Genomic DNA, 24,835 nt, shown 5'->3' with positions numbered 1-24,835 from the left:
CATGATATAGCATCATTTTAATGACATAAAACAACTACTGAGCTAACAGAAAATGTTTCTGTGGCTGCCTTTGAGGAGACTATGATGGTGTGTTAGCCTTTAAATGAGCTGAGCTGGCTGACCTTTTGAGCTATTCAGCAGATACATGGATCCACTTAGCACAATGTATTGTAAATTAATCTGTTTCTACTTTTTTTTCAGTCTCTTGCTGTTGTTGACACTTGTCATTTTCAAGAAACGGTGCATTACACTCTGCTTTGTCAGCCAAGTGCCTCTCAGTAGGGAGGAATAAACGGAAATCATAATGAAAATCCAACGTCACCCAGCCGTGCCCACAGGAGAGCCAGGAAACGGGGCTTTAGGAAGAAAAAGCAGAACAAGCAAAACTCACACTAGAGAAAAGCTGCTTATCTTTGTTTCCTGCCTCACTCTTCTTATTTCCTACTCATTCTCCACAGTGCTGTGGTTTACATGAGCACCTGACTCACAGCAGTTCTCCAGGCTGTGGGGGAGATATCAGTAAGCCAAGCCAGATGCCCTCTCTCTAGGTAGCCAGCTCCACACTGTACCTCTCCGGCCTCTTTCCGCACAAGCTGTCTACCGGACTCTGTACACATTCGAGCCATAGAGACACATTTTACATGTTCATTTTTTGTTAACAATGCTGACAAGAAGGCAGGCCTCAGGTGTCACTGACATCACAGACTCAAGGGAGAAAGCTGACACCAGCAATAGCCTTTTTGGCTCGTGGCATCTTAAATTATTCCACTTCCTGATCCTGATCCTTGATGCCACACTTCGCTACAGTTTTATGATGCCAAGATAACCTGGAATGCATTTTTCTTTTAAGGCTGTCATAAAACAAAATAAAACATGCATGAGATGCACTAGTTTATTCTGTGCTATCAGAGGATTATGACTTCTAAATAGACAACAACTGCTGTAATGTAGTGCATGATGTTGCACTGGCAAGTTGGGCGCACTTTGCAGAGAGCAGATGGTGTAATGAGACATACAGTGCTGTAAAAACAATCCCACTGTCATAGCGCCTGCCTGCATTAGACTGCACTTACACAGTGGTAATGCAATCATCACGGATCATATATTTTTCCTATGAAATTGCTAAACGAATGCATCTTGGATCACAGTGTAGTGGGGTGCCTAAATGTGCAAAGCTACGCATTACAAATGAATCTTATTGTTTAGTGCAGGTACTGTATGGGCTCATTTTGGTCGTAATATACATACAGTACTACACCACAGTGCAATCAGCTCCAGGGTTAGGAGTTTAATTTATAGAGGAGCTATGCAGGCTGAAATAGATATAGACTCAGTGCTGCAGATTCTCCTGAAAGGTTTGACCTGACTTCCGATTGTCGTATAAACGGTCCACAAAATCACACAACTCCAATTATGTAACTCTGTTCTGTTGTTTACGGGAAGTAAACACAGCCCATCAAGTGTGATGTGACAGGGATCGTTCTCATCACTAGCCCTGTGTCTTATCAACAGCCCAACTAGTAACACAAACAGTGCAGCAGGCAGACAATTGGTAAATGTAAAACTTGTGCTGCTTTAAAAAAGAAAAGCATGTTTAAATGCATGGGGTGAAAGGGAACACACAATAGCTTCACCACACAAAATGGATGAGGAGGCTCATAGCTGAAATGAAATGATAAGACTGAAATGGGCAGAAAATGATTTGTTCGCCATCAGGCAAGAAGATCGGTTGGCACGAACAATTAATAATTCTTGTGATTTGAACAAGCTGATCACTCTGCAAACAGGAGTGCAGCACAATATGTAGGCATAAGACACACATTTGGATAAAAAGGAACAACAGCCGAGCTAACAACAGTCTAGCACATATTAGTGAATTCATAGTTGTGCAAATAGTTGTGGTAGTATAAAACCTTAAGTTCTGGTAATTTATGGTAACTTGAATATTTGTTTATTTTCTTGCATTTTGAGAATTGCATCTCAGGTTCATTGACAATGTAGAAATTCTGTTTACTCTATTCTATTTCATTCTCTGGTAGCACAGTGCTTACAGTACAGAGTTGCTTACAGTCTGACCTTGAGGAGAAGGTCTACATCACAATGCAAAAACACGCACTCAAGACTCAACAGTGCACTGAAGAACATATCACCTGAGATTATACCTGAATACATTTGCATAACACTAATAATGTAGCACAGTAAGTAATGTGTTTCCATTAGTAGTAGTAGTAGAAGCAGTAGTCCTTGTTGTTGCTATATAACTGTGTAGCACCCTATGCCTAAAACACACCAAACATCTACTGTCACACTGATTTCAGTCACAACTGATGCTGTGTCACCATATGAGTGTACCTGCAAATGATACTACTAATAGTGGGTCATGTGAACGGGCAGTGAAAAGTGTATTCTGTAATTTTCTGGTGTTCCTAATGTTCAGACTGTACACGTGTTTCCTAGTACGTGTTATCATTACCCCAGTTACACCTTCAAATGGGCTGCTGCATGACTGCACCATGTGCAGTGCAGCAGAACACAATATGTAGTTTATGATGTGCAGGGAGAGAGGTTTCTGCCATCTAGTGGTTCACAGTAATATTGTCTACAAAACAAATGACACTGGTGCAATTTCGCTCAGGTCCAGTAAAACAAGTGTAGTGACATCTCACATGTGAGTCACTTTCAAATAGAAAAAAATTAATTGACAGAAAGTATGGATAATAAATAAAGTCTAATTCATTTCAATATTCTTTTAATTAAAAATGTATTTCATTTTGTACAATAAAAATATCCAGTGGTACCATTTGTTTCTGAAAAGGCCAAAAATACAAAAAAAAAAAAGATTAAATAAATTAAAAAGTAAAGCAAAAAATGTAATTAAAACTCTAACGACTGAGCAAAAATACAAGCAGCATTTCCACTTTCATTAAAAAACAAAATCACTGTAATTCAGCAAACTGAGTAAATAGTGTATCAAAAACTTTTCATTTTATTAAAATTATATTAAAAAACCTCAATCATTCTAACAACTTTTTACTTTCAAACTGATTGATCAGATGAAAAACTGCAGGTGATTGAAAAGGAATCGCAAACTGTGGTACATGAAGCGATAAAGAAGTATCTGCACTGATTCTCATAGTATCAACTCGCTGATATTGTATGCATGAAATCACTGTACACCCTCGTCTAAGCTGTACATCTCAATAGCTTGATTCCTAAAATGTGCCAGTTAAAGTTGATACTATTAAATGACCACACAAACAACGCCAACACACTGGATTATTAAAGATCCAGCATAATCACATGTAACTTGTTTGCTAGAACCAGAATATCATGAACAGGCAACTAGGTCATCACATGAATAGTGCCCTACAAGTTAACTTTAGACGCTGTGGCCTAAATCTGGCAAAATCTACAAACTTTCAAGAGTTATGCAAAACACTGGGCCATGGTATCAAAACTTATTCCCCTTAACAAATAAAAAAAAGCCATTTAAGAAGCAGTTCGATTCATTTCTGTATCCCTTAGTTCTGCAGAATATAAGGTGCCAGGGAGGTAAAATGTTCTGCAGAGCTACATCCGTGACATTGTGTCATCATTGTGACTAATTGTACCAGCAAAATGTCTTCAGTTCTGCTTCAGAAGGCACATTAAGACATGAATTGGGTCCGATGACCAAATTGAAATACAAATTGATACAAATTGTCTTATTTTAATACAATCTGGAAAAGTGTGTCATGAATCTGAGTTCAGGTACATAACAGCGCCAGAGTCCTTTAGTCTTTTTAAGGTTTCGGCCTCGTGTTTAAGGTCATGGTAAGAATTCTGCAAAAAGAGAGAAAAGAGTAACATCAGTATTCAGAAAATGAACAAACTGCTTTATTCAGTATGTGTTCAGATTCAAGGTCAAATCAGTCAAGAGGATTCAGACATGTGAACTGTATTCATACACCAGATAAATGAGTGGAGCCTAAACAGCTTATCTGAGGAAGAGATTACTCTTTTCATTTTCCCCTAGTATCTAAAATGCTTTAATATGGTATATTCATGGTCTACAGAGACATCTTGTGGCCACAAGCTGTCAAAGCAGTTCAGCTAGTCACAGAGGTGGATTGGTTCATGTGCAGCATGTGTTAACTCTACTAATTACTAATTAAAGTTGTGATGGTAGTAGAGGTAGGAGAGTATAAGAACTGTAAAACTATAGTAGTGGTAATCACATATTATTTCTCCCTGCTTTGATTTCGATTTATCTTTTAATTCCCTATTTTGTTCGTTTGTACAAGCAGGGGACGTTATATGGATGACAAAATCAATAAATGTGTGAATGAACTATAACATTTTTTGTTGTTTTGTTTGTAGATGGAATGACAAATAAAGTTTATGTTGAACTTTCAGGACACAATTAATCGATGAAGTCACACACACTAGATCGATGTTTGCAAAATGTATGCACTCATACGGTAGATAAAATGAAGAACTCTTTCTCTCTCTCACTGTGCTATTATCCTAATGGTGAAATCAAACAGTTGGACTTTGCATGGACCGTGACCTCTACTTACCTTCATTGACTTCATGGTGTCATTTCCATAGTAATGGATTGGTTGCCCTATGGTCCTGGAATTTGGGTATCCGAAACCAGCAATGTGGACCACATCACAGTAGTTGAGAGCAACAAACACAGCGAGGATACCCGTGGTAGGATGCACTGACTTCTGGAACAAAGAAAACTTAATGACAGCGTACTGCAATGATTTCATGTCCCTTGACACACGTTGCATAACCCCAATATGTATAATTTGAAGAACATGACCTTTGTCCATGAACTATAAAAAGTTATGAAATGATCATTTGTGTGAAAAGGGTAAATCCTAATACTGCCTCTGTTGATCTGTTCACTAGGTGATAATACTTCAACTTGACTGCAGCCTCTATTTTCACCATCAGATGGCAATAGAGGGCTACAGACACTGGTGTGCTGGACCTTTATATTTACATATTTCATAGCAGATCTTTAACACAAGCCCTGGCATGAATAAATCTCAGATTCATGGGAACGTCTGCAATTGCGATGTGATGTGACAAAATAGAACCATAACATACTGTGTAAGCATTACTTGTCAAGCAGGTTGCTTGTTGCTAAACATTATTAAGTCTAACAATGAAGACTTGATGTTTTTCCTACAACTTACATGATGCTTTAGTCGGCCCTCTGCATAAGAAAAGCACCCTTAATGCCAGTTCCAAGAAAGATATTCAAGGTTGTTAGTTTGTCACAGTTTAAAATACCTGATAAACTGCTTTCTTTCAGGCTAAAATATGTATTCAATTCTGTTTCAAAGGTTATAATAATTATAATAATAATCTTCATAAAGGTCCATGCAAATATAGCATAATTCATGTTTATGTACACATGTAAAAAATCAGACATGTAATTCATTCATAAGATTTATATTATATATTATTGTTTTTCTGACAACATATTTTACAAGTGATCTGTTGCTACACTTTAATACGTTTTATTATATTTATTTAATTGATTTTTTATAAATCTGTTTGTTTATACTGTATATTTCATTAAAAATGTCAATTTGACAATGAGCCCTCTGTGATGTTTATTAACAGAAAACAATTATAATAGATAACATGTAAACAGGGTTCTGCCACATTCAAAATCACAACTTTTAAGTATCTATTACATAGATTTAACAACAAGACAAAAACATGATGGGTTGTCCACATGGTCTAGAGATTTAGGGAACCAACTGTGAACCACAACATCCGTAACAGCTCAGATGTAACCGGGGAACTCTGATGCAATGTTCCTCATTTTACCCCCTCATCATTTCCTGCCACCTCTTTACTGTCAAAGACCAAATTATGGCCTAATACTGGAAATAATGTTGGTAACATGAAATCGCTTTTGTAGGGACCCTGTTTTCTAAAAGCTGCAGTCAAAGTCTAAAAGAGGTTGTAATTCCATCTTTAAAGAAAAATAAAATAAAGGGACATTGTCTGACTCCAATAACAGATTTTTTCCTGTCGTAGGAACAGAGAGTTGAGGCATGTTTTTCTGTGGTCCTGGGTGTGTTCTTCCTGTGCTCAGAGATTTCGCTCTATTGTTAGCCGTTTCCCAATTTACTTTCAATGATTATCCATATCAACAGAAGCAAGAAGGAGAATCACTTCCACCTGACCTGCAGATTGACGAAACCCCCACCTCCTTTCTTTCTTTCCCTCTGCTAAAAGCTGCACACTATCCTCCACTACAGCTTTCCATGTTATCATCAAGTTTCCTCAGCAGGGGCTCTGTCTGCATGGACATGTTCAGTCTCCCCACTGCATGTAGCAGTGTTCACTGGGCTGCTTCCTATTTTTGATCATCGAATAATCAAAAACTAAAGTTCTGTTATAATATTCAGTATTTTTTTTTTTCTTTTACACATTGTCCTTCACCAACCAGCTGACAGCTGCAAAGATATCATCACTAATAATCATCAGAATAAGACATCACTTATCATGTCCAAGGAAATTCTATAGGTTTTCTCATGAGAGATGATTGATAACATGTCACTGTTCTTTATTTTTGGAATTAACATTTGGGTGTGACATCAAAAGATAAATATAAGACAAAGGAACATTTCAGCTTTAATTTCCCGGTGTTTATGTCTGAATCTGTTACATAACCCAGAAGAACATAGCACCTTTTGTTTGAACCCACCCATTTTTCATGCGAGCAAAAGTATTGTGTGACTGACAGGTGTGTTTTGTTGCCCAGGTGTGTCCTGTATATAGAAGAAAGAACTATCTTCACAATTGCAAACTAGAGCTTGCAAGCTTTTCGCCCAGAAGGCCTTCATCAAAGTTTGGTACTTAAACATTTGACCAGACACGTGAAGATGGCCTGTGTGCTTCTGCCATCAGCAACAACTTTCTACTTCTGGTTTCCCTGATAAGAAATGTGTGAATGAACACACACACATCTATATCTATTTATGCATTTGTGTGTTGCTAGGATAAACAGCCTCTGTCCTGTACTCATCTCTAACACATTCAAGCAGATCCGTTTGACAAGACATTGCACTGAGCATGAATTCAGGAACTGCAGAGCATCCCACAATGGGACACAGCTGACATTCTGTGTGTATTAGCCTCATGTGGTCACCAACACAAGGGTGAACACCAGAGCGCTGCAGCAGCCCAGCGCATAGTTTGGACGCAGGCCCGTGGAGCCTTGGTGCGAGGCGAGCGAGCGGGGCTGCATACTGTCACCACTGCAAGCCAAACCTACTGGAGCTTAATTTGAGCCATAGTACAAGAGTACTATGTGTGCGTACACATGAGCTGCAAACGTGCAGTGAGGGCTGGTTGCATGTGTGAGAATTTGTGCTATGCTTGTGTTAGGAGGGGTCCTTGTCTATCTGGCAGCTCCATTAACTAAAAGAGGGTTGGGTAGCAAGTGCGAAGAGAAGATATCCCACCCCTGGTGCTACTTGTCAGATGAGGTATCAGATGCAAAGGTCTCCTTTTACTAGTTTTTGAGCACCCACTGGGATGCTTGCCCTGTGTACTGATCCCCAAAGTATTAAAACAGGGGGTGCAGTGGTTTCCTTATGTACCTGCTTTGTCTAAAACCCTGGGATCAAACCCCTTCTGTGAGCATCTTCTCCCAAGCTCATAAGCTACCACCATACCCTTTCACAGCAATAGTAAAATGGCTAAAGCTGTTGAATGAAAAGAAGAACAGGAAATGTAATGTGGTTTGTGTATGCAAACCATTTTGACAGCTACTCTAATCTGGGATAGTATGATCAAACCTTTTTCTGAAAGCGAGATCAATGTCAATACTTCGTATGAAAGCTGGCGACCACTATGTCTGCGTACACTGACTGCAGAAGGACAGAGATCCATATTTTTGAATTTGAATTTTACGTAACATTAGTTGTTGCTATTACCCTGTTAAAGACTTTGTATTTATTTATTGATTTATCTTTTTGGGCAACGTGCTATACATTCCAATGTTACATATACTTTCCTACATAACCTACATAACCTTGTTTATTAATAACGTGACTTGTTGCAGCTTACATCATAACATAATATGCATCGACATGCTCACAGTAGCCAACATGTCCACCTCACTTTTGCCTACATAACCACATACAAAAAGCAAAATAAGTGTCAACAAAGTGTTTAACTAACCCGCAGAGATGTTTAACTGACCGACTTGGCCCAATTGGTGCAGGAGGCACGTCTTACTCTAACTCTCTCAAACATTGTTGGTTGTGCCTGCCATTACTATGGTAACTGGTTTCTGAATATCCATGAGAAGAGGGGGTGTGGTTACCATGGACACACCCCAAAACCACTAATTTCTGGATCCCATGCTAGACACACGATGGCCTGTGAGGAATGATCCTTGTCGATTGGACTGAAAAGGTAACTGCATTTTAAAAGCTGGAAAAGGATCATTTCACGAAACCTTTAAGACTGTTGGAACAAGCTAAATGTTACAGCCTCTAGAGCCCATCTTTGCCCTCCTCCTTCCAACCTTCCTCTCCCTGCCGCATTCCCACTGCTCACTCCTTTCATGCACCAGCCATGTGTGTTAGTTCTACAGTCCGAAAGCGTAACACCCCCATCACACTTTGACAAAAAGGGTTCAGGAGAGGGGAACAAGCAGAACCAACAAAATTTAGTCCAGACTCACATCAAAGACTAGCCCCACCAAACACACATATACCACTTGGGAGATTGGATGCAAAGGGCCAATAAATACGTCATTCTACGTGAGTAATAGTCCAAATCAAATGTGTTTCAAAACCCTGTTTCCTCAGCCAAAGATGGACATGAGGTCCAATTTATGAAATAAAAACAAGTCAGTGCTACACTGGGTTGCACAAATTGCATTCTCTTCTTTTATAAGTTTGTTTACAGTTATGCTGGATCACTTTCATTTTCATGTCAATGAGGCAAAAAGTCAGATAAATCTTGAAATCATAAAAAAATGTGTGACAAAATCTGGACGTTTCCCTGAGAAAATGGCAATAATCCACTTTGCAGAGAACAAACTGTCCTTTTTCTAAAAACAGAGCATCTGCTTAAAATTTATACAATTTCCTTCAAAAGCTAATTAATTCCCACAGATTTACTGAGCAGCCTAGAAGACGTGAGGAGCTTATCTTGTAATGAGACGCGGCAATGCCAAGCAGGAGCTAATCATCATGTTTAGCAGTAATTGGATCCACAAAATCACTATTGACCGGGCTACATTTCAAGAAAAAAAGCCTCTTCCAGTAAACTGTTTATCACAGCTCTCAAGACATATCACTTGAGGAGCGGTGGCTAATGAGTGGATGCTCCATCCAGCCTTGTTAACATTCATGTGGGAAGCAGCGAAGGGCAAGAGGGGAAAGAAAAAAGGTACCAGAGAAAGGGAAAACACAAGACAGAATGTTTTAGTGGGGCATTTGCAGTTGAAAATGAGACGAGCTGAAACTGAGAAGCATTATCACCACCACTATAAACAAACAATTTTGGGCTGATTAGCAAAACAGTTTGATGTGTCTGAAGAAGAACTTCTGCTTCTAAAACTGGCAACCTTAAAATCACCTTGACCGAATATTCATGATTCTCACAACTGTGAAGTGAAAATGATCTCTCACCTGTTTGCTCCTATGGCGCAGAGGGATCTGGAGCAGTCTGTTTGCAGTCTGCCACAGAAAGTGGGGGTCCAGCACCCTTATTTTATTCACATCAGCCACCCAGATTTGAGGAGGGGGCTTCCAGAAGCCTTTCCTGCCCTGGAATGCACACATAAACAGAGGAAAGATCAGAGACCCAGCTTTGTGAAACTGAACCGAACAAAAGGGCAGAAAAAGATTTTAAAAAAAGGCTTTTTATTGGCACATTGAGTGCACTTACACAAACAGAGATGCAATGGAACCTATGACTCCCTCATGTCTGGAGGCAACTAAATCAATGTGCAAATTAGCGGGTAATGACCTTGCAACTATTAGCAGTAGGAGGCCGGAGATGCCGGGAGCAACAGAGTGAAGAATGTCTGCCATGGAAACTACATTCAGAGGAGCATTGGCAACCTTTTCAGTATTTATTTCTGATACGGATGGTTGGCATGGTCTGTGAAAGAAGCTAAAAGGTGTGTGTTCATGTGAGGCAGAAAGTGAAAGAAAGAAAGTCTGTGAGATGGCAATCGTGTATGTGTGTGTGTGTGTGTGTATGTGTGTGTGTGAGAGAGAGAGTGCATTCTCACACATATCCTCTACCCTCTTCTCATTATAGAGGATCTCTTTGAGCCACTGTAGATCTTGCTGTTTGAAAGGCACCAGGACCATAAGCGTGTCAGGCTCATTGTGCAATCGAGGGTCACTGGAGGCCGACTCTGGGTAGAAGAACCTCATCGTAGTCTTGGATCCTACATCATTCTCATAGCCTCTCACTGGGGCATCATTTAACCTGAGGGAAGGACACAGTAATACATTTAGGGACACACATTTTCCTGTTTCTTTCCTTTTACATAATCTTATATATCACAGTACGAACTCTGAAATGTTGAGCATTAATAGAAACAACCTGGGATTTATTTTCATAATTGTATCCTTTCTGACCAATGGGCCATGTTACTGTAAACTCTGCACTTGCCACCTGTGTTGTAGAGATCCAGGAAACACTGTGATAATCATATAAGCTTTCTAATGCTTTTCACTTATATATACAGTGGCAAGAAAAACTTTGTGAACCTTATGGAATTTCATGGTTTTCTGCATTAATTTGTCATATAATGTGCTCTGATACTCATCTAAGTCACAACAATAGAAAAACACAGTCTTTAAAAATACCCTAGGCGTGGACCTCCTGTAAAGATGACTGCAAGAGCACAGCGCAGAATGCTGAATGAGGTAAAGAAGAATCCTAGAGTGTCAGCTAAAGACTTACAGAAATCTCTTGCACATTCTAACATTTTTGTTGACACAGCTAGAATAAGGACATCAAACAAGAATTTAGTACAATGGAGGACAATATGGAGGAAGCCATTGCTGTCCAAAAAAAATATTGCAGCACGTTTGAAGTTTGCAAAAGAGCACCTGGATGTTCCACAGCACTACTGGCAAAATATTCTGTGGACAGGTGAAACCGAAATTGAGTTGTTTGGACAAAACACACAGCACTATGTGTGGAGAAAAAAGGGACAGCGCACCAACATCAAAACCTCATCCCAACTGTAAAACATGGCGGAGGGAGCATCATGGTTCGGGGCTGCTTTGCTGCCTCAGGGCCTGGACAGATTGTTGTCATTGATGGAAAAATGAACTCCAGAGTTTATCAAGACATTTTGCAGGAAAACGTAAGACCATCTGTCCACCAACTGGACATCACAGAGGATGTGTGATGCAACAGGACAATGATCCAAAGCATACAAGTAATTCAACAAAAGAATAGCTTCAACAGAACAAAATACACCTTCTGGAGTGGCCCAGTCAGAGTCCTGACCTCAACCCGATTGAAATGCTGTGGCATGACCTTAAGAGAGCCATTCACACCAGACATCCCAAGAATACTGCTACACTGAAACAGTTTTGTGAAGAGGAGTGGTCCAAAATTACTCCAGACCGTTGTGCAGGTCTGATCTACAATTACAGGAAACGTTTGGTTGAGATTTTTGCTGCCAAAGAAGGGCCGACCAGTTATTAACTCCAAAGGTTCACATACTTTTTCCACCCTGCACTGTGAATGTTTACATGTTATGTTCAATAAAAACATGAAAACATATCATGTTTGTGTACTATTATTTTCAGCAGACTGTGTTTTTCTATTGTTGTGACTTAGATGAAGATCAGATCACATTTTATGACAAATTAATGCAGAAAACCATGAAATTCCAAAAGGTTCACAAAGTTTTTCTTGCCACTGTATATACAGTACGTTTTTTCATTTATCCATGAATCTAAAAACACTGAGATTTGAGATAATGTAAATGCCCGTGAAACATATTCTTTCTTCCTCTATATGTCTAAATAAAACTAAACAAGGAAAAAACATGTATTATGATTGTTTATGCCATATTTCTGTTTTTTTAAACCTTTAAAAACCAAGTCCCATCAGCATACAGTACATTAAAACTTAAACATCCATAATAACAAAAGGGCACTGCAGATATTAAAAATGGAAAAATTTAAAGCAAAAAAGAATCAGTGTTTAACTTAAAGACAGGAAGATGACAAAAAAGACAAGTGTTGTTGTTAAATCAAACTGGATGTTGAAATTGGAAAACAAACTCCAGAAACAAACTCATTTTTTCAGGACACCAAAAGAGCTTGAAGCTAGAAGAAGAGAGACTAATCTGTGCCTTCAGCACTTTGGCTTTTAGCTCCTGTCGCTAACAAGCGAGCTGTTTTGCATTAATCAGCAATTTGTTTTATCAAATCACACAACTAGGATGTTTTTCTACTCAGGCCTTTCTCTTTCCACACAAATGTCCTGTCCCATGGCTGACTGCCTGACAAAACATGTCATAAAACATAGGTGCGCATTTTCTTTTTCTCACAGGTCTGTCTTAAAAAATGCTCGTATGAACACTGAAACGATTCTTAATCGCTGTAAACGGTGCTCCTGTTAATACAGGATACCTTTGAGAGCGCTTTCCAAAAGATGTGAGATTGTAAATGATCTGGGACACATTCATACACATCTTGTATATAAACTATTATTCAAAATCTGAAAAATAGCAGCCTTTTTATTACAGAATTCCCTTTTTCTGCTACTATCCTGCAACTCAGCAGTGAAAAACTGTCCAGGGAAACACAAAGAGGGAATTTTAACTAAAAACCCTTTGGAAGGCTTCTTGATTTGATTAAATACAACTACTAAAGCCTCATACTGTGGATTTTTCCCTCCTATTGTGAGGACTTAGGAAAGGATCTATTCATGACCAGTATGAACAGGAGGAATTATTACAGCATGCAAAGCCTCTTTCTATGTTGATCTGGTCTCCTGACAACAAGAAAGAAAAAACTCAACTGGGAAACTATTCTTTAAAATGTGATTGACATTGTTTGATACGTGCTTCATTCTGTAAACCTTCCTCCCTTTTACTTTTCTACTTATACCATTCCTTAACCAAATAATTAACACGGTTGCACAGCCAGAGCTCTTGCTTGGCTAAATGATTAGTCTGCCCTTTGGAAACTTAAGTCTCGACAGACTTTTAACAGACTCTAGCAGGGTTTCTATGACAGAAACAGCCTGATGACGTCAAACTCTCAGGTATGCACTGAATACTAAATGTCAATAACCTTACTCGACCTGCCCAGGGAACGATTCGCTTCTGAGAAGAGACGGAGAGATATATTGTGGCCAGGCTGAACTGTGGGGAGAGGGGGGTGCTGGATGGGGGGGGAAGAAAAATGCATTGCGGCCTGTCCAAATTCTGTCTGCTTGAAAGAGGCTTATAAAAACTCGAAATGCATGTGTTCATTCCAAGGCTGTAAAGTCGGATTTGCAGCGCGCCTTTGTCCCTGAGTAAACTGAATGCTTTCATTTCTCCTTAAAAGAACTTGATTTGACACAAACCTTTGCTAATTGCTGAGAAGAGAGCTCTGTAAGGTCACATGGTCAGATACTGTCCTTTAGTAGTCTAGAGCCAACTGGGTTTATATGCTGCTTACAGCGGTGGGTCATCCACCAAGTAGCCATCTGTTATATGTTGTATTATTTTGAGTATCAATGTTTGTTTTACCAGAACTATGAGTAGATGTCTGGTGATATGTTTACTTACCGAATGACTACATCATATGTGTTGATCATCCTTCCCAAGGAGCTGTTTTTAATGGAAAAGCCATTCCCTATGACTACACAGGTTCTGCATTCAAGACTGTTGAGACACACAAACACACACAGGAGTTAAGATGTGTCACATTTCTAATGCCTAATGGTTCAATGGATTTAATTTAATCAACTTGTGAAATTTAGTTATTATGAACTGTTAGCTTAGCTAGATTCTTGGCTTTCAAGCATGCATTGCATCAAGGTTAAAATTCACAAAAACATTTTTATTCATATAAAAAAACCTTTATATGTGTCTTTCAATGAAGTCTGACAAAATTAAAACAGTCCAAACTACTATGAAGGCAGGTACAGACACAGACCCACTGAAACGTTCACTGCAAGTAATGACAGTAAAGAGTATACTTTCAAATAAAATTAAAGTAAAAATAAACAAAAACAGTATCTTAGCCACATTACTTACTTGTCAATATCAGCTGGCACCTGATAATTTGCTGTTACAGCAAGAACTTTCAGTAGCAGCGGTTCTGGGAATGAAAATGAAAAGAGATTTAAATACAGAAGTGCAATTCCTAAAAAGACTGCTGTGTAGTGTTTCAGCTGTGCCATAAAGCTAAAAGTGGTATAGATACACGATTCAAATTCACAATGAAGGTCTTTTATCAAATAAGTACCACAGAACAGTGAAGCTTCAAGAGTTCAAACCAAAATGTTAAAACAGTTCTTTATAACCTGTCATTTATTTCAGCAGAAGAGGGTGTTAAGCTCTAAAGTGAGGCTAAATGGGGCTTCATGTGGTTAAATGTTAAATTTAAACGACATCTACTGAGAATATACAGTGTGAAAAAAATATGTAAATCATACAGCTTTGTAAAAAAACAAGAACGTGTGTGATATGCGCTCAGTAAACAGAGCAGAACGAGCAGAGGTTGATGTTAAGTCGACATACCACTGCCCTTAATGCCATAAGGTAATGCCAGCTTTGATACATGCTCTCTCCAGAAGAAATCCTCCAGTTTCAGAAAGAGCTGCTTCGTCCTGTTAATACTGCATGAGACACATGAAAAAAAGGAATTATAACTTTTTACTCGAGTGCACAGTATTCACTGTATAGGTAAATTATATTACAAAGGGTTTGTGAGGGAGGACATAAACGAAGCAGTGAGAAAGAAGAGGATTTAATTTCTTGGTTTATAACAGCTATCAAACAGCACAATGGACAATACCAACTGCGCTGCCAAACAGTGCTGCATTCATATTGATACACGGAAAAACAACTGCCTGATATAACTGACTGATGCCTTGACTTTGCCAAATGATCTGGTATCTATTAAGCAGGTATACCAGATTCATTATAAGAAAACCAGCCATTTACATGATGTCATTCAAAAGCAATTTCCCTCATTAAAATCATCTGGTGGCATTTATCTGCTGATGAGAGGGAAAACAAAGGAGTAACATTCACAGAGCCTCTGGAGTCGGACAAATGTGGCAACTTGTAAGACGTGAAACACTGTTCCTCTGTGTTAGTTTGCTTCAGAATACAGCTGTTCGTGACCTACTGTCTTTGACAGTGAGTCTTTCAGACATTTATTACCCCTGTGTGCCAGCAAGCTCTCCACAGTGGATCAGGATAAACCTCCAGGGGAGGGGTCTAATTAGAGAAATGTCACTGTGATTGCCTGGAAGGTCTCCCTGTGACTGTAATGGCTGATGACAACCTAATGCAAATCATGTTCTTTTACAGGGATAAACATGGATTCGGAATCGTGGCTGTTTTATTGGTTAAAGGGCAAAGGTCTTCTGGACTAAAGAAATAAACACTGACCTTGAAAGAGATTAGGACAAACCCCAGATAAGGACTGTATCCTTACTGTGTAACAGAACTAAGCTGACAAAACTAACTAAAGGTGCAGCTGAATAAACTGATAATGGGTCAAGGGAAAATAAATAATAATAATAAAGTGTCCTGTGAAACAATGATTACTTAACAAGGCAGAGCCTAAGGAGAACAAACCAGCTATTGTCTTCGAGCAAAAAATGTAACTTAATAAACAGCTCGTTCGTAGACAATACTGGTTTTAATATTCACTCCCCATTTCATCAAGACATCCCAATTCAGTTACTGAAACTTGTTCTGGTTTAAATGGAAAAACTGTTTTTATACTACAGTCCTTTTCTTTCTCACTAAAATTAGGTTTTCCTTTATGGCTGGTAAAGACCGGTCCTAACTGTTCCAAGACTCCTGGCACCTTATGTTCAAATAAAAATGCTGGCATACCCTTTTTTCCCTTAATAAGCCATCCACTCCCCCTAGTTTATAAAAAAAACACAGACATGCCATTACTCACTTAAAGTTAAGACTCTCCCACTGGATTAGCCTGCCGCCACACAGCGACTTGCTACTGTTCAGAAACTTGCTGGTGTCTATGTACCTGAAAGAGAGAGAATCACCACAACTTGCATGAGAACGACTGCTCAATCCATGAAAAGATGTTGTGCCAGTAACTGGGTTTTAAAACACTAAACGAGTACAAGAATTGGCACGTGTGAGGGCCTAAATTGACCAGCAGTTCAGACCACTGGATAATCTAAATGTGGGATGTCTTCTCAACTTTAAGTGACTCAGCACTGCACAGACCTCATGAGTTTCCTTTTTACCAGAAATGGGCATTTCTGTAATGATGTGACCTCAATATTAGAGCAATGGAGACAGAAAGAAGAAAGACATGGTTTGTTCTGCAATGTGTGTAATTACCTCCGAAGTATGACATAGGGACAGTGGTATATGACGAGGGCGATGAAGAAGAGGAGAACTGGGAGAAGCCTAAGGCACCACGCTGGAAACATAGACATAAAGAGAATAAGAGGATTAAATAATAGGATCATCAAAAAAATCTCTACATCCTGGACTCGTATAAGCAGAATTTAAGGTTTCAAAAATAATCTGCTCATTTGAATAATGATGAATGACTCTAATCGACAAAAGAGGTGGCATTAAATTTAAAGCAGATGTACTATCAGTATGAATGTAGGTATTTGAAAATGGAACTGAAATGAATATTATTGACTTTCTTGGAGGTGCCACCTGCTATTTAGAGATAACGGCACAGGAAAAGGTCCAAAAGTGGTGGTTTTGATTTAATAACTGAGAGCGAAACTTCAAACATGTGCAAAAATGAACTAAAAGTATTCTTCTTTGAATGCCAGTCAAATCCCAAAAGATCCGTGTGAGACGGAGTACGTTTGGGAAAACCCCTGTAGAGGTGTCCTGTTTACGAAGCTGAACATCAGAGGTACTTTTTTAAAGTTCGAAAGCCTTTTGTGGGAAGCATAGGCACTGCACATGTTCTACCAGGGTAAACGGTTCTGAAACCGAGACCGAAATTCTCATGTGAACACTCAACACTCACACCACTTCACTGCCACCATACATTTGCTTTATTTCTTTAACAGAAATACACCATGGCTCATATGCATGCACTAAATATAAAACTACACATAGCAGCTGCTCAATTTAACATCAACAGAGTGAAACAGCTAGCCCGGGCTCAGTATATAAATCTGTCTAAAAGCTTAAAAATGAGTACATCTTGTTAATTTCCTGTAATCTGCAAAGTGCTGGAGTCGCAGAAGGTTATGCAAAAGAGTTTTTTGCATAGTTTTTTAAGTATTTTGGCCTTTATTTGATAGTATGACAGTTTAGAGGCAGACAGGAAACGTGGTGAGGAGGAGAGAGTGAGGGTAAAAGTTACTGAGCACATTTGACTCAATGAAACATAACAGTATAAAAATAATAATATGTTATAATTGTTAATCGGTGATGAGAGCTCACTTTTCGGTGTCTTCTGGAACATCTTCACATGCTCCTTGGTCCTCTCATGTCCACACAGTGCACAACGTTAGCCTGGTAACAAATACAGAATAGTGGAGGGGCAAGTGATTAGTATTTCCTTAAAACTTTGAATATTTGAAATATTTATTTAAGAACAGCACCTGCATCGCTCACAGAATGGCCTGAAAGGGGAACAATGACTAAAGTGCAGTTAATTGAGTGGTAGTGGACACCCCACACACGCACAAACACACGGAAATGAGCTGTGTTAGATGAATGAGCTAAGTTCAGATGAGGTTAGAGTCAAGGGAGTTGTAGGTAAACAAAAAAATGCCAAGGAAGCCAAGAGACAATAGGGGGAGGAACAAAGAAGGGGGACAGACAAGAACTAAACAAGAAATGTGGAGAAAGCTAGAGAGCGAAGGGCAGCAGATCAAGGCAGATCGATTTAAGAAGCTCATGCTGGACTAATAAACACTTGGTCCCTGAACTGAAGGTTATATGCAATCCTAGAGCATCACATCATCTCTATGCCTGGTTCAACTGAACTTTGGAGAGTTCAGATTACAGCGTAGATCAGATTAATGTGAATTCCACGATCTATGTCTATCTAATATGTGCAGTTGTCAAGTAACACTGGTTATCTTCCAGTAAATGAAAGAGAGGAAGTCACATGATTAACACCACCTCAGAGATGTTTTTTAAATTTCGCTTGAAAATATGTCCCCTCCCTGTAAAACACAACTGTCACTTCATGAACATAAAAATATCATATGACACCACAGCTTCTTAAATCACAGAGTAGAGTTTTTGACAGTGGGTGTGTTTTATTCTAAGCAGGATATGAGGACTGGGCTGTGCTGGTTATTGTTTAGTAAATGATGTAAATACGAAAGAATGCGGACGGGAGGTTTCATGATACAAACATAGATGCATTTTGCACACATTCTTCAAACACACACACACGTCTAACAACAGAACATCTTTACCTTTTTCTTCTTTCATTTCAAAAGAGCATGTCCTTAGTGATACAGGTGTAATGGGTCCAGGCCTCTTCCTGTTGCAAAAATAAATAGATATGTATATAAAGATATAAAACTATAAGCAATTTCTGAAAAAAAAAAAACACAAAAGCACAATAACTGAAACTAAAATAACTGCAGTTTAAAAAGGAAAGTAGTTATGATCAGGACACATCGATACTGTGCTCATTTTAATAGAGTTCATATGAACTAATTGGCATAAGATTAAATTATTTCATTCTTTATTTAGTGAAAATGACACGTGGTCTCCAGCTTCCCAAATGTACAGTACGTTTCCTACTTTCTCTGTATCTGTAATGTATGTTTTGTGTGTCAGTGGAAAGAGGAAAGAGGTTTTTGGCCCGGGAGAGAAGAGGGGCGGTCAAGCTCTGCATTGTGCGATAGCGTGGAGGCACGTTGCCCAGCTAACTGATGCTGGCAAAGGTCCTCGACATGTAAAGGACCAGCAGACCAACAGCACAGTGTGATTTAGTCCTGTCAGAAGTGCCCTTCACCGCAGACGTTCTCAAAGCATAGCAGCTAGCCATGCAGACAGCCCACTTAAAGAGCTTAGTCACACTATGGAGTGATTAAGCAGGCAGCTACCGCTGAATAGCACAGTGGAAGCAATTCCAGCAAAAGCACTCCATGGGAAAAACGTTGTCGATGATTTATTAGTTAAAGCTCCTTCCTCCCAAATTCCTAAGGAAGGCTGTGAAGGCAGATACTGTTGGTACTGAGCATTAAATGGTCTGCACTTATATAGCCTGGGCATTAATAGAAACGTAGGTATTGTAGAGTTATATACGTGTGATGCTCATTAACATATTGTCACATTTAAATGAATGGCATTACAGATCAATTGAATGTATGACGTGTATTAATTTAAAGTATTTAATACACAGAGATTGACATGATATGCTGTCATTTATAGACAGCATGCCCGCCAATAATCTCTGAATTAATAAAGACTGAATACACACAGGTCAATTCTGAACTGGTGGAGCACAATTCACCACACAGAAATGACCTTTTTCTCTAAATTCTGTTCGCCTACCAGCTGATTCCTCTCAACGACAGGCTCGCATGTGTGTTCCGCTCACAATAGAAAGTCACCTCTAAAACATATAATCCCAGCATTTAATCCAGTCAGAAGAGCTAAATCTGGTGCAAATTTATAAAGCTTTCAAAGAAATAGCAGGCCATAATCAATTGTTTTTGACGGTCACAGACACATAATTTTATAAAGCACCCCACTGCTTGTTAAATAAATATAAAATAAAATAAAATTCTTAAACATGAAGTAACAACCAACCAGAGGCACACGTACCACCGGAGAAAAAGACACAACTAATTAAAAGTACTACATTAATAGGACTCAATAGGACTTTTTGTCAATTTAGCTTCAACAGAACTCATTCCATCTATGATCTCACACAGTCGTCTATGAACCCCAGGGTTGGAGGTTTGAATCCCTGTCCCCCTGATTCCTGGCCACAAGTCAAAGAGTCCCTGGACAAGACACTGAACACATACTCTTGGTGCCTAAAATGCAACTGCCTGTCCACAAGAACTCTCCCAAGGGGGTCAATAATAATTCTTATTTCTTGAATGACTGTAACGTGACATAGGGAAAACACTTAGAGTGAACGTTTTCACAACAGGAAGTTCAACAGTGATCTACAACAGTAAGACTATGTGTCAACTCACACAAGTCAAATTACATCTTTCATAATTCCTAATGATGCCCTTTTCCTAATGATGCCCTTTTCCTAATGATGCCCTTTTCTAATTCCTAATATCAATTTGATATTTCAAAAACACAATATAATGTGAAATCTTAGCCATGTAGTTTTACAGATATAAGTCTAACTATGTAGTGTGTGTGTGTGTGTGTGTGTGTGTGTGTGTGTGGTACACTGTTTTCACAATCTTTGGTGACTCAGTATGTTCAATCTGCTTTTAATCAGTTCTATGGAACAGAAAGTTTGCTCTGTTGTTTCTTTAGAAGCTGCTGACCATTTCCAGTTGGTCATCGCTGACTGTTTCCCAGACTGACCATGGAACAAGGTTACGCTGGACTTTATAGCCCTGCCTATCTGTGATAAGGTCAGCACAAAAAGGCTTTTGTAAAAATGGAGAGGCAGTGACTAGATTTCCCCTTTTTTCATAAGGTAGAAGCTTTGGGATTCGGGGAGGATGATCTGGACAATCTGAGTGTAGCACAGTAAATTATGAAAGTGAAAGTGAAAAAAAAAACAACAACATTAAAACCAATTAGGTTTTAGGTCTGTTGCATAAAACAAGGCCCTGGGGTTGAGCAAGATGGTAATGTAGCTGTGCACAGTCCAAAATCAAATTACCTCGAACAATACACAAAGTAAATCTGGACCCCAAGGACTCCTGCTTTTGTAATTCAGCTCTGCAGATATTCTGTCATCTCCCAGGGATGGATTTGATACTGTAAATCCACGAAAACCCCGCTCAAGGACTCTCGGAGGCCTCTGTGCCTCCAATGAAGGATGATTTGCTTTAGACGAATGGTTCGAAGGCAGATGTGTGCTCGTCACATCTTTTCATTTCAGACTGATAGATTCAAGCAGGAGTGAGTCATTACTACAGAGGAAATATCACAGTGTTTCAGCTCAGCAAGAAACAAAAACCCTATGTAGCTCCTGCTGCAATGACTGAATACGATACAGCCCGACACACACTTAGAAGAGTAGTGCAGTCACAACAGTACCCACAACCTAACATAAAATAGTGGCGATGGATCACTAATCCATACAATAATCCCAAATCCCAAATAGATAATACCGCCTTTAAAACATCTGCACTCAGAATTTCTGCAGTCAGTTACGACATGAGGGACACGCCAACGATTTATTTGAGCTGTGACAACACATCATTTCTCAAGTTTGACCAAGAATTGCTTAACATTTTGCAACTTTGGGAGGATGGGTTTTATCGTCCTCCTTCAGCTGTAAAGCTCGGTGGCAAAAAGGCCAGGCAGGAACAAGGATCTCAATCAGACATGTTGCCAATCCAGAGAGGGCACAGCAAAAAGCCATCTGGACGTGCTGCAGCTGTCATGTGACGCTTCCGATGCCTCTTATCGTTTGAGGCAGTTTAATGTTTTCTTCAGGTCAAAGGATCTTTAATGTTTGCGTGTTGCACAACCTATACAGGGTCGACCGATAGATGTTTTTTTAGCCTGTAGGCAGCCAGTTGACTGATTCAAGAAGCCGAGCTTCACTAAGGTTGACGAGGGGAAAACGTGGTCGTGAGGTGGAGACGCACACTGAGCATGATAGCTTCCAGTCAACAGCACATCCAGGATGTAAGTGTGTGGCCTCATGTGAGTGTCAAAATAGCTGGGTATGGAGCAAAGAAGTTAATAGTATAATTATAATAAATCTAAAATGTTTCTCACTGAGTGCTGACACGTTTTAACAAAGAAGGTTTCAATTCACTGACCACAGGGAACATAACAACTTATCTGTGGTTAAAACATGTTTAAAAACAGACGTCACTATCCTTCACCAACACGCAGTCAAGTGCCTCTACCCACCATTCTCTCAAACTAGAAAACGGAAAGAAAATGAAAGTGATCCCACTGATGGCAAGAGAGCAAATCAAGACTTGTCCCAGCCGAATCAAATCTGACATCTTGTGAGGCCAGTTGGAGCAGATCAGTGCTGTTTGGTTTTGTTTAGTTGTCCTGTTTTGCCTTTTCCCGCATGACTACCAAACTTCCCCTCACACACACACACACACACGACATGAAATCTCTGCGCTCACAGAGGCTTTAAACAGTGTCACTTACCAGCGACAGGGAGAGAGAGAGAGAGCGAGAGAGATGAGGTTTGGTCAGCGGAGCTCGGAGCCTCTCGCAGGCTTCTGCGCTGTGATGTTGAAAAGCAAGTTCACGTCACTTTTGGTGGGATTCACTGTGCTGGTAACACAAAAAAAAAAAAAAAAAGAGAGAGAGAGAGAGAGAAAGAGAGAGAGAAAGGAAGAGAAAGAGAAATGGCTGCAGTGCGCATAGAGGGGGAAAAAAGCAGAGGCGTGTTGAGATCATTTCACTCCATCCCTCTCTTTTACGCGCAGACCGCGGGGTCGTCCATCGTGGGCTTTGCGTGTTTTTCTCGGCCGGAGACTATAACGGTATAACGGTTTGCGGTCTCTTCCTCCCTCCCCGCCTCTCTCTCTCTCTCTCTCTCTCTAACTCACTCTCTCTCTATCTCGTTTCCTCTAAATGCAGGAAACGGGTGTGCGCATGTTTTCTTTTTTTCTTTTTTCTTGTGCGCATTGGCCGCTTCCTGGGAATGAACGCATCCAAATGCCATGGCTGCACACACAGCGTGTATCAGCATGTCACGGAGCTTTTGTTTGAGGGGGGGGGGGGGCTACACGCAGGTTATCGAAGTGTTCAGCGTGATAGACAGCGTTTTACGACGATTTGCTGCGTTCACGGACCAATCCGTTTCAAACTGGACTCTTTTTTTGGGGGGGGGGTCCCAGGGGGAACATCTGGAATGTCTTTTCTGTTGGTTGATGTTTTGTTTTTTTTGTTTTTTTTAAACCAGCACATAGCAGAGAGAAACACAGTGGTGGAAGATTTACTCTGCTTTTGTTTTAAATGATTCAATTAAAGAAGTAGCCATGGTACTGTGTAGAAATGAGTGATGCATTCAAAGTATTAGAATAAAACATAGAACTAATCCCATTTCAGAATGATATACATTAGGTTATAGATTCAACTGTTTACTTTCAGTGATTTGAGGTCCTGTGTCAGTAATGTGTTTGTTAAATATTACCTACTAATTGATTTTTCTCCCTCAACCTGACATGTGCTGTACTCTTGTTGAGTAATGGTGCATTTTGACAAAAAAAAAAAAAAAAAAAAAAGCCTCAGCACTGAACAAATTCTTCACATTCTCCCAGTAGGTCTTTAATCTCCTACTGAAAACCTGCTGCCACTTTTTATCAGGCCTTATCCCCAACCTGCACTGTTGTTTTGTCTAGATAAGGTCATTTGTCTGGACAGCGATATGTCTGTTGGAAAGGGAGTAGTCTCGTGTTGTCACAGTGCTTTGAGAGGTAGACTTCACTGAAGAAACTTTGCTGGCTCTGATACCCAGGAACCACAGTTTACCCATAATGAACTTTGATCAAGGCAAATCCAGACACATCCCAATGGTTGACAGGTTAATGAACTTTACATGTCAGTGCTCTTCTGATAATTAGAACGACTTGGACTATTCTTCCTCAATCTGACTGCATGCTTCTCCCTGAGAGAACAACATCTCGATATAACAGACTCAGGAACATGAACTTCTATCAGACCTGTGCTTACGTATTCATCACAACTAGGACTGTTTTGTTTTGTATTTGTTTAGAATACAAATCTTAATAATAATTGTCTGAATGTTTCTTTTAACAAACATCAAGCTGAAGATTACACAGTCAATAAATGTTTGGTCACTCTGGTCCATGGACAGCGTCGTAGTCGTCAGTCTGTCTCCTCCAAATGAAGAAATAGTGCCACTTTACTCTGACATTTCTGACAAGCATTTCACAGGAAAGTTAACAGTCTAACAAACTGAGCTGTTACAATACTGTCAAATAGGGATTTTCTAAGAAACTTTAACCTTTGCACCGTGCCCCGTGTACTTGTTCTGTGTCTATGAACAGTAAGCCTCTAGACTAGATCAATTTGAACATTCGACATGGCACAGTGTTTGATTGTTTGTTTGTTTTGTTGTTTGTGTCAAAATGAGAAAAACAGAAACATTTAATTTAGAGTATCCTGTCCAAGCGGAACATATGCACGCTCCTCTCCCTCCGGCATCTCTGTCATTCCCTCTTAATGTCAAAATGTGCGTTTGACATCTTTCATGCTTCCTTGTAGGCCTTCTCTACACTTACTTGTTGGTTTTACTTCTTGCTTTAAAGGGAAAATGGTGAAGTACTGACACCACCTGCTCAGGGGCTTTCCAAAGCTCATTTGGTGGTCATTTTAACAGGTGTCAGAGTACATGTCAGTCGACTAACATCATTTTTATTCTTACTCAACAGAAAGTCCAAGCAACTTAGTCACATCTTAGTCATAATGGATCACTTTGTCTTCTTTTCTTCAACACATACAATTCTGCTAAATCCACTCCCTTTTCCC

The 24,835-nt window shown here is 39.6% G+C and overlaps 1 protein-coding gene across 2 annotated transcripts; it reads right to left on the bottom strand.

The window, feature by feature from the left end:
* Window positions 1-2,898: 2,898 nt before the first annotated feature.
* st3gal4 (ST3 beta-galactoside alpha-2,3-sialyltransferase 4) lies at window positions 2,899-22,885 on the bottom strand. Of its 2 annotated transcripts, none has more exons than XM_026367271.1 (12): window positions 22,484-22,885; window positions 18,625-18,692; window positions 17,636-17,707; window positions 16,559-16,640; window positions 16,152-16,235; window positions 14,750-14,847; window positions 14,264-14,327; window positions 13,793-13,888; window positions 10,284-10,473; window positions 9,663-9,800; window positions 4,560-4,712; window positions 2,899-3,822 (listed from the first exon to the last, which is right to left on the bottom strand). In XM_026367271.1, the coding sequence occupies exons 3-12, from the start codon at window positions 17,655-17,657 to the stop codon at window positions 3,733-3,735; spliced, it is 1,017 nt and encodes a 338-aa protein (XP_026223056.1). In that variant the 5' UTR covers window positions 17,658-17,707; window positions 18,625-18,692; window positions 22,484-22,885; the 3' UTR covers window positions 2,899-3,732. The 2 variants fall into 2 exon arrangements, with proteins under 2 accessions (XP_026223056.1, XP_026223064.1); XM_026367279.1 differs by having other exon boundaries at window positions 4,560-4,709; window positions 22,484-22,884.
* Between the last annotated feature and the right edge of the window lie 1,950 nt (window positions 22,886-24,835).

This window comes from Anabas testudineus, chromosome 13 (assembly GCF_900324465.2).
Source record: "Anabas testudineus chromosome 13, fAnaTes1.2, whole genome shotgun sequence".
NCBI lineage: Eukaryota > Metazoa > Chordata > Actinopteri > Anabantiformes > Anabantidae > Anabas > Anabas testudineus.
This window is presented reverse-complemented; position numbering and strand designations above follow the sequence as displayed.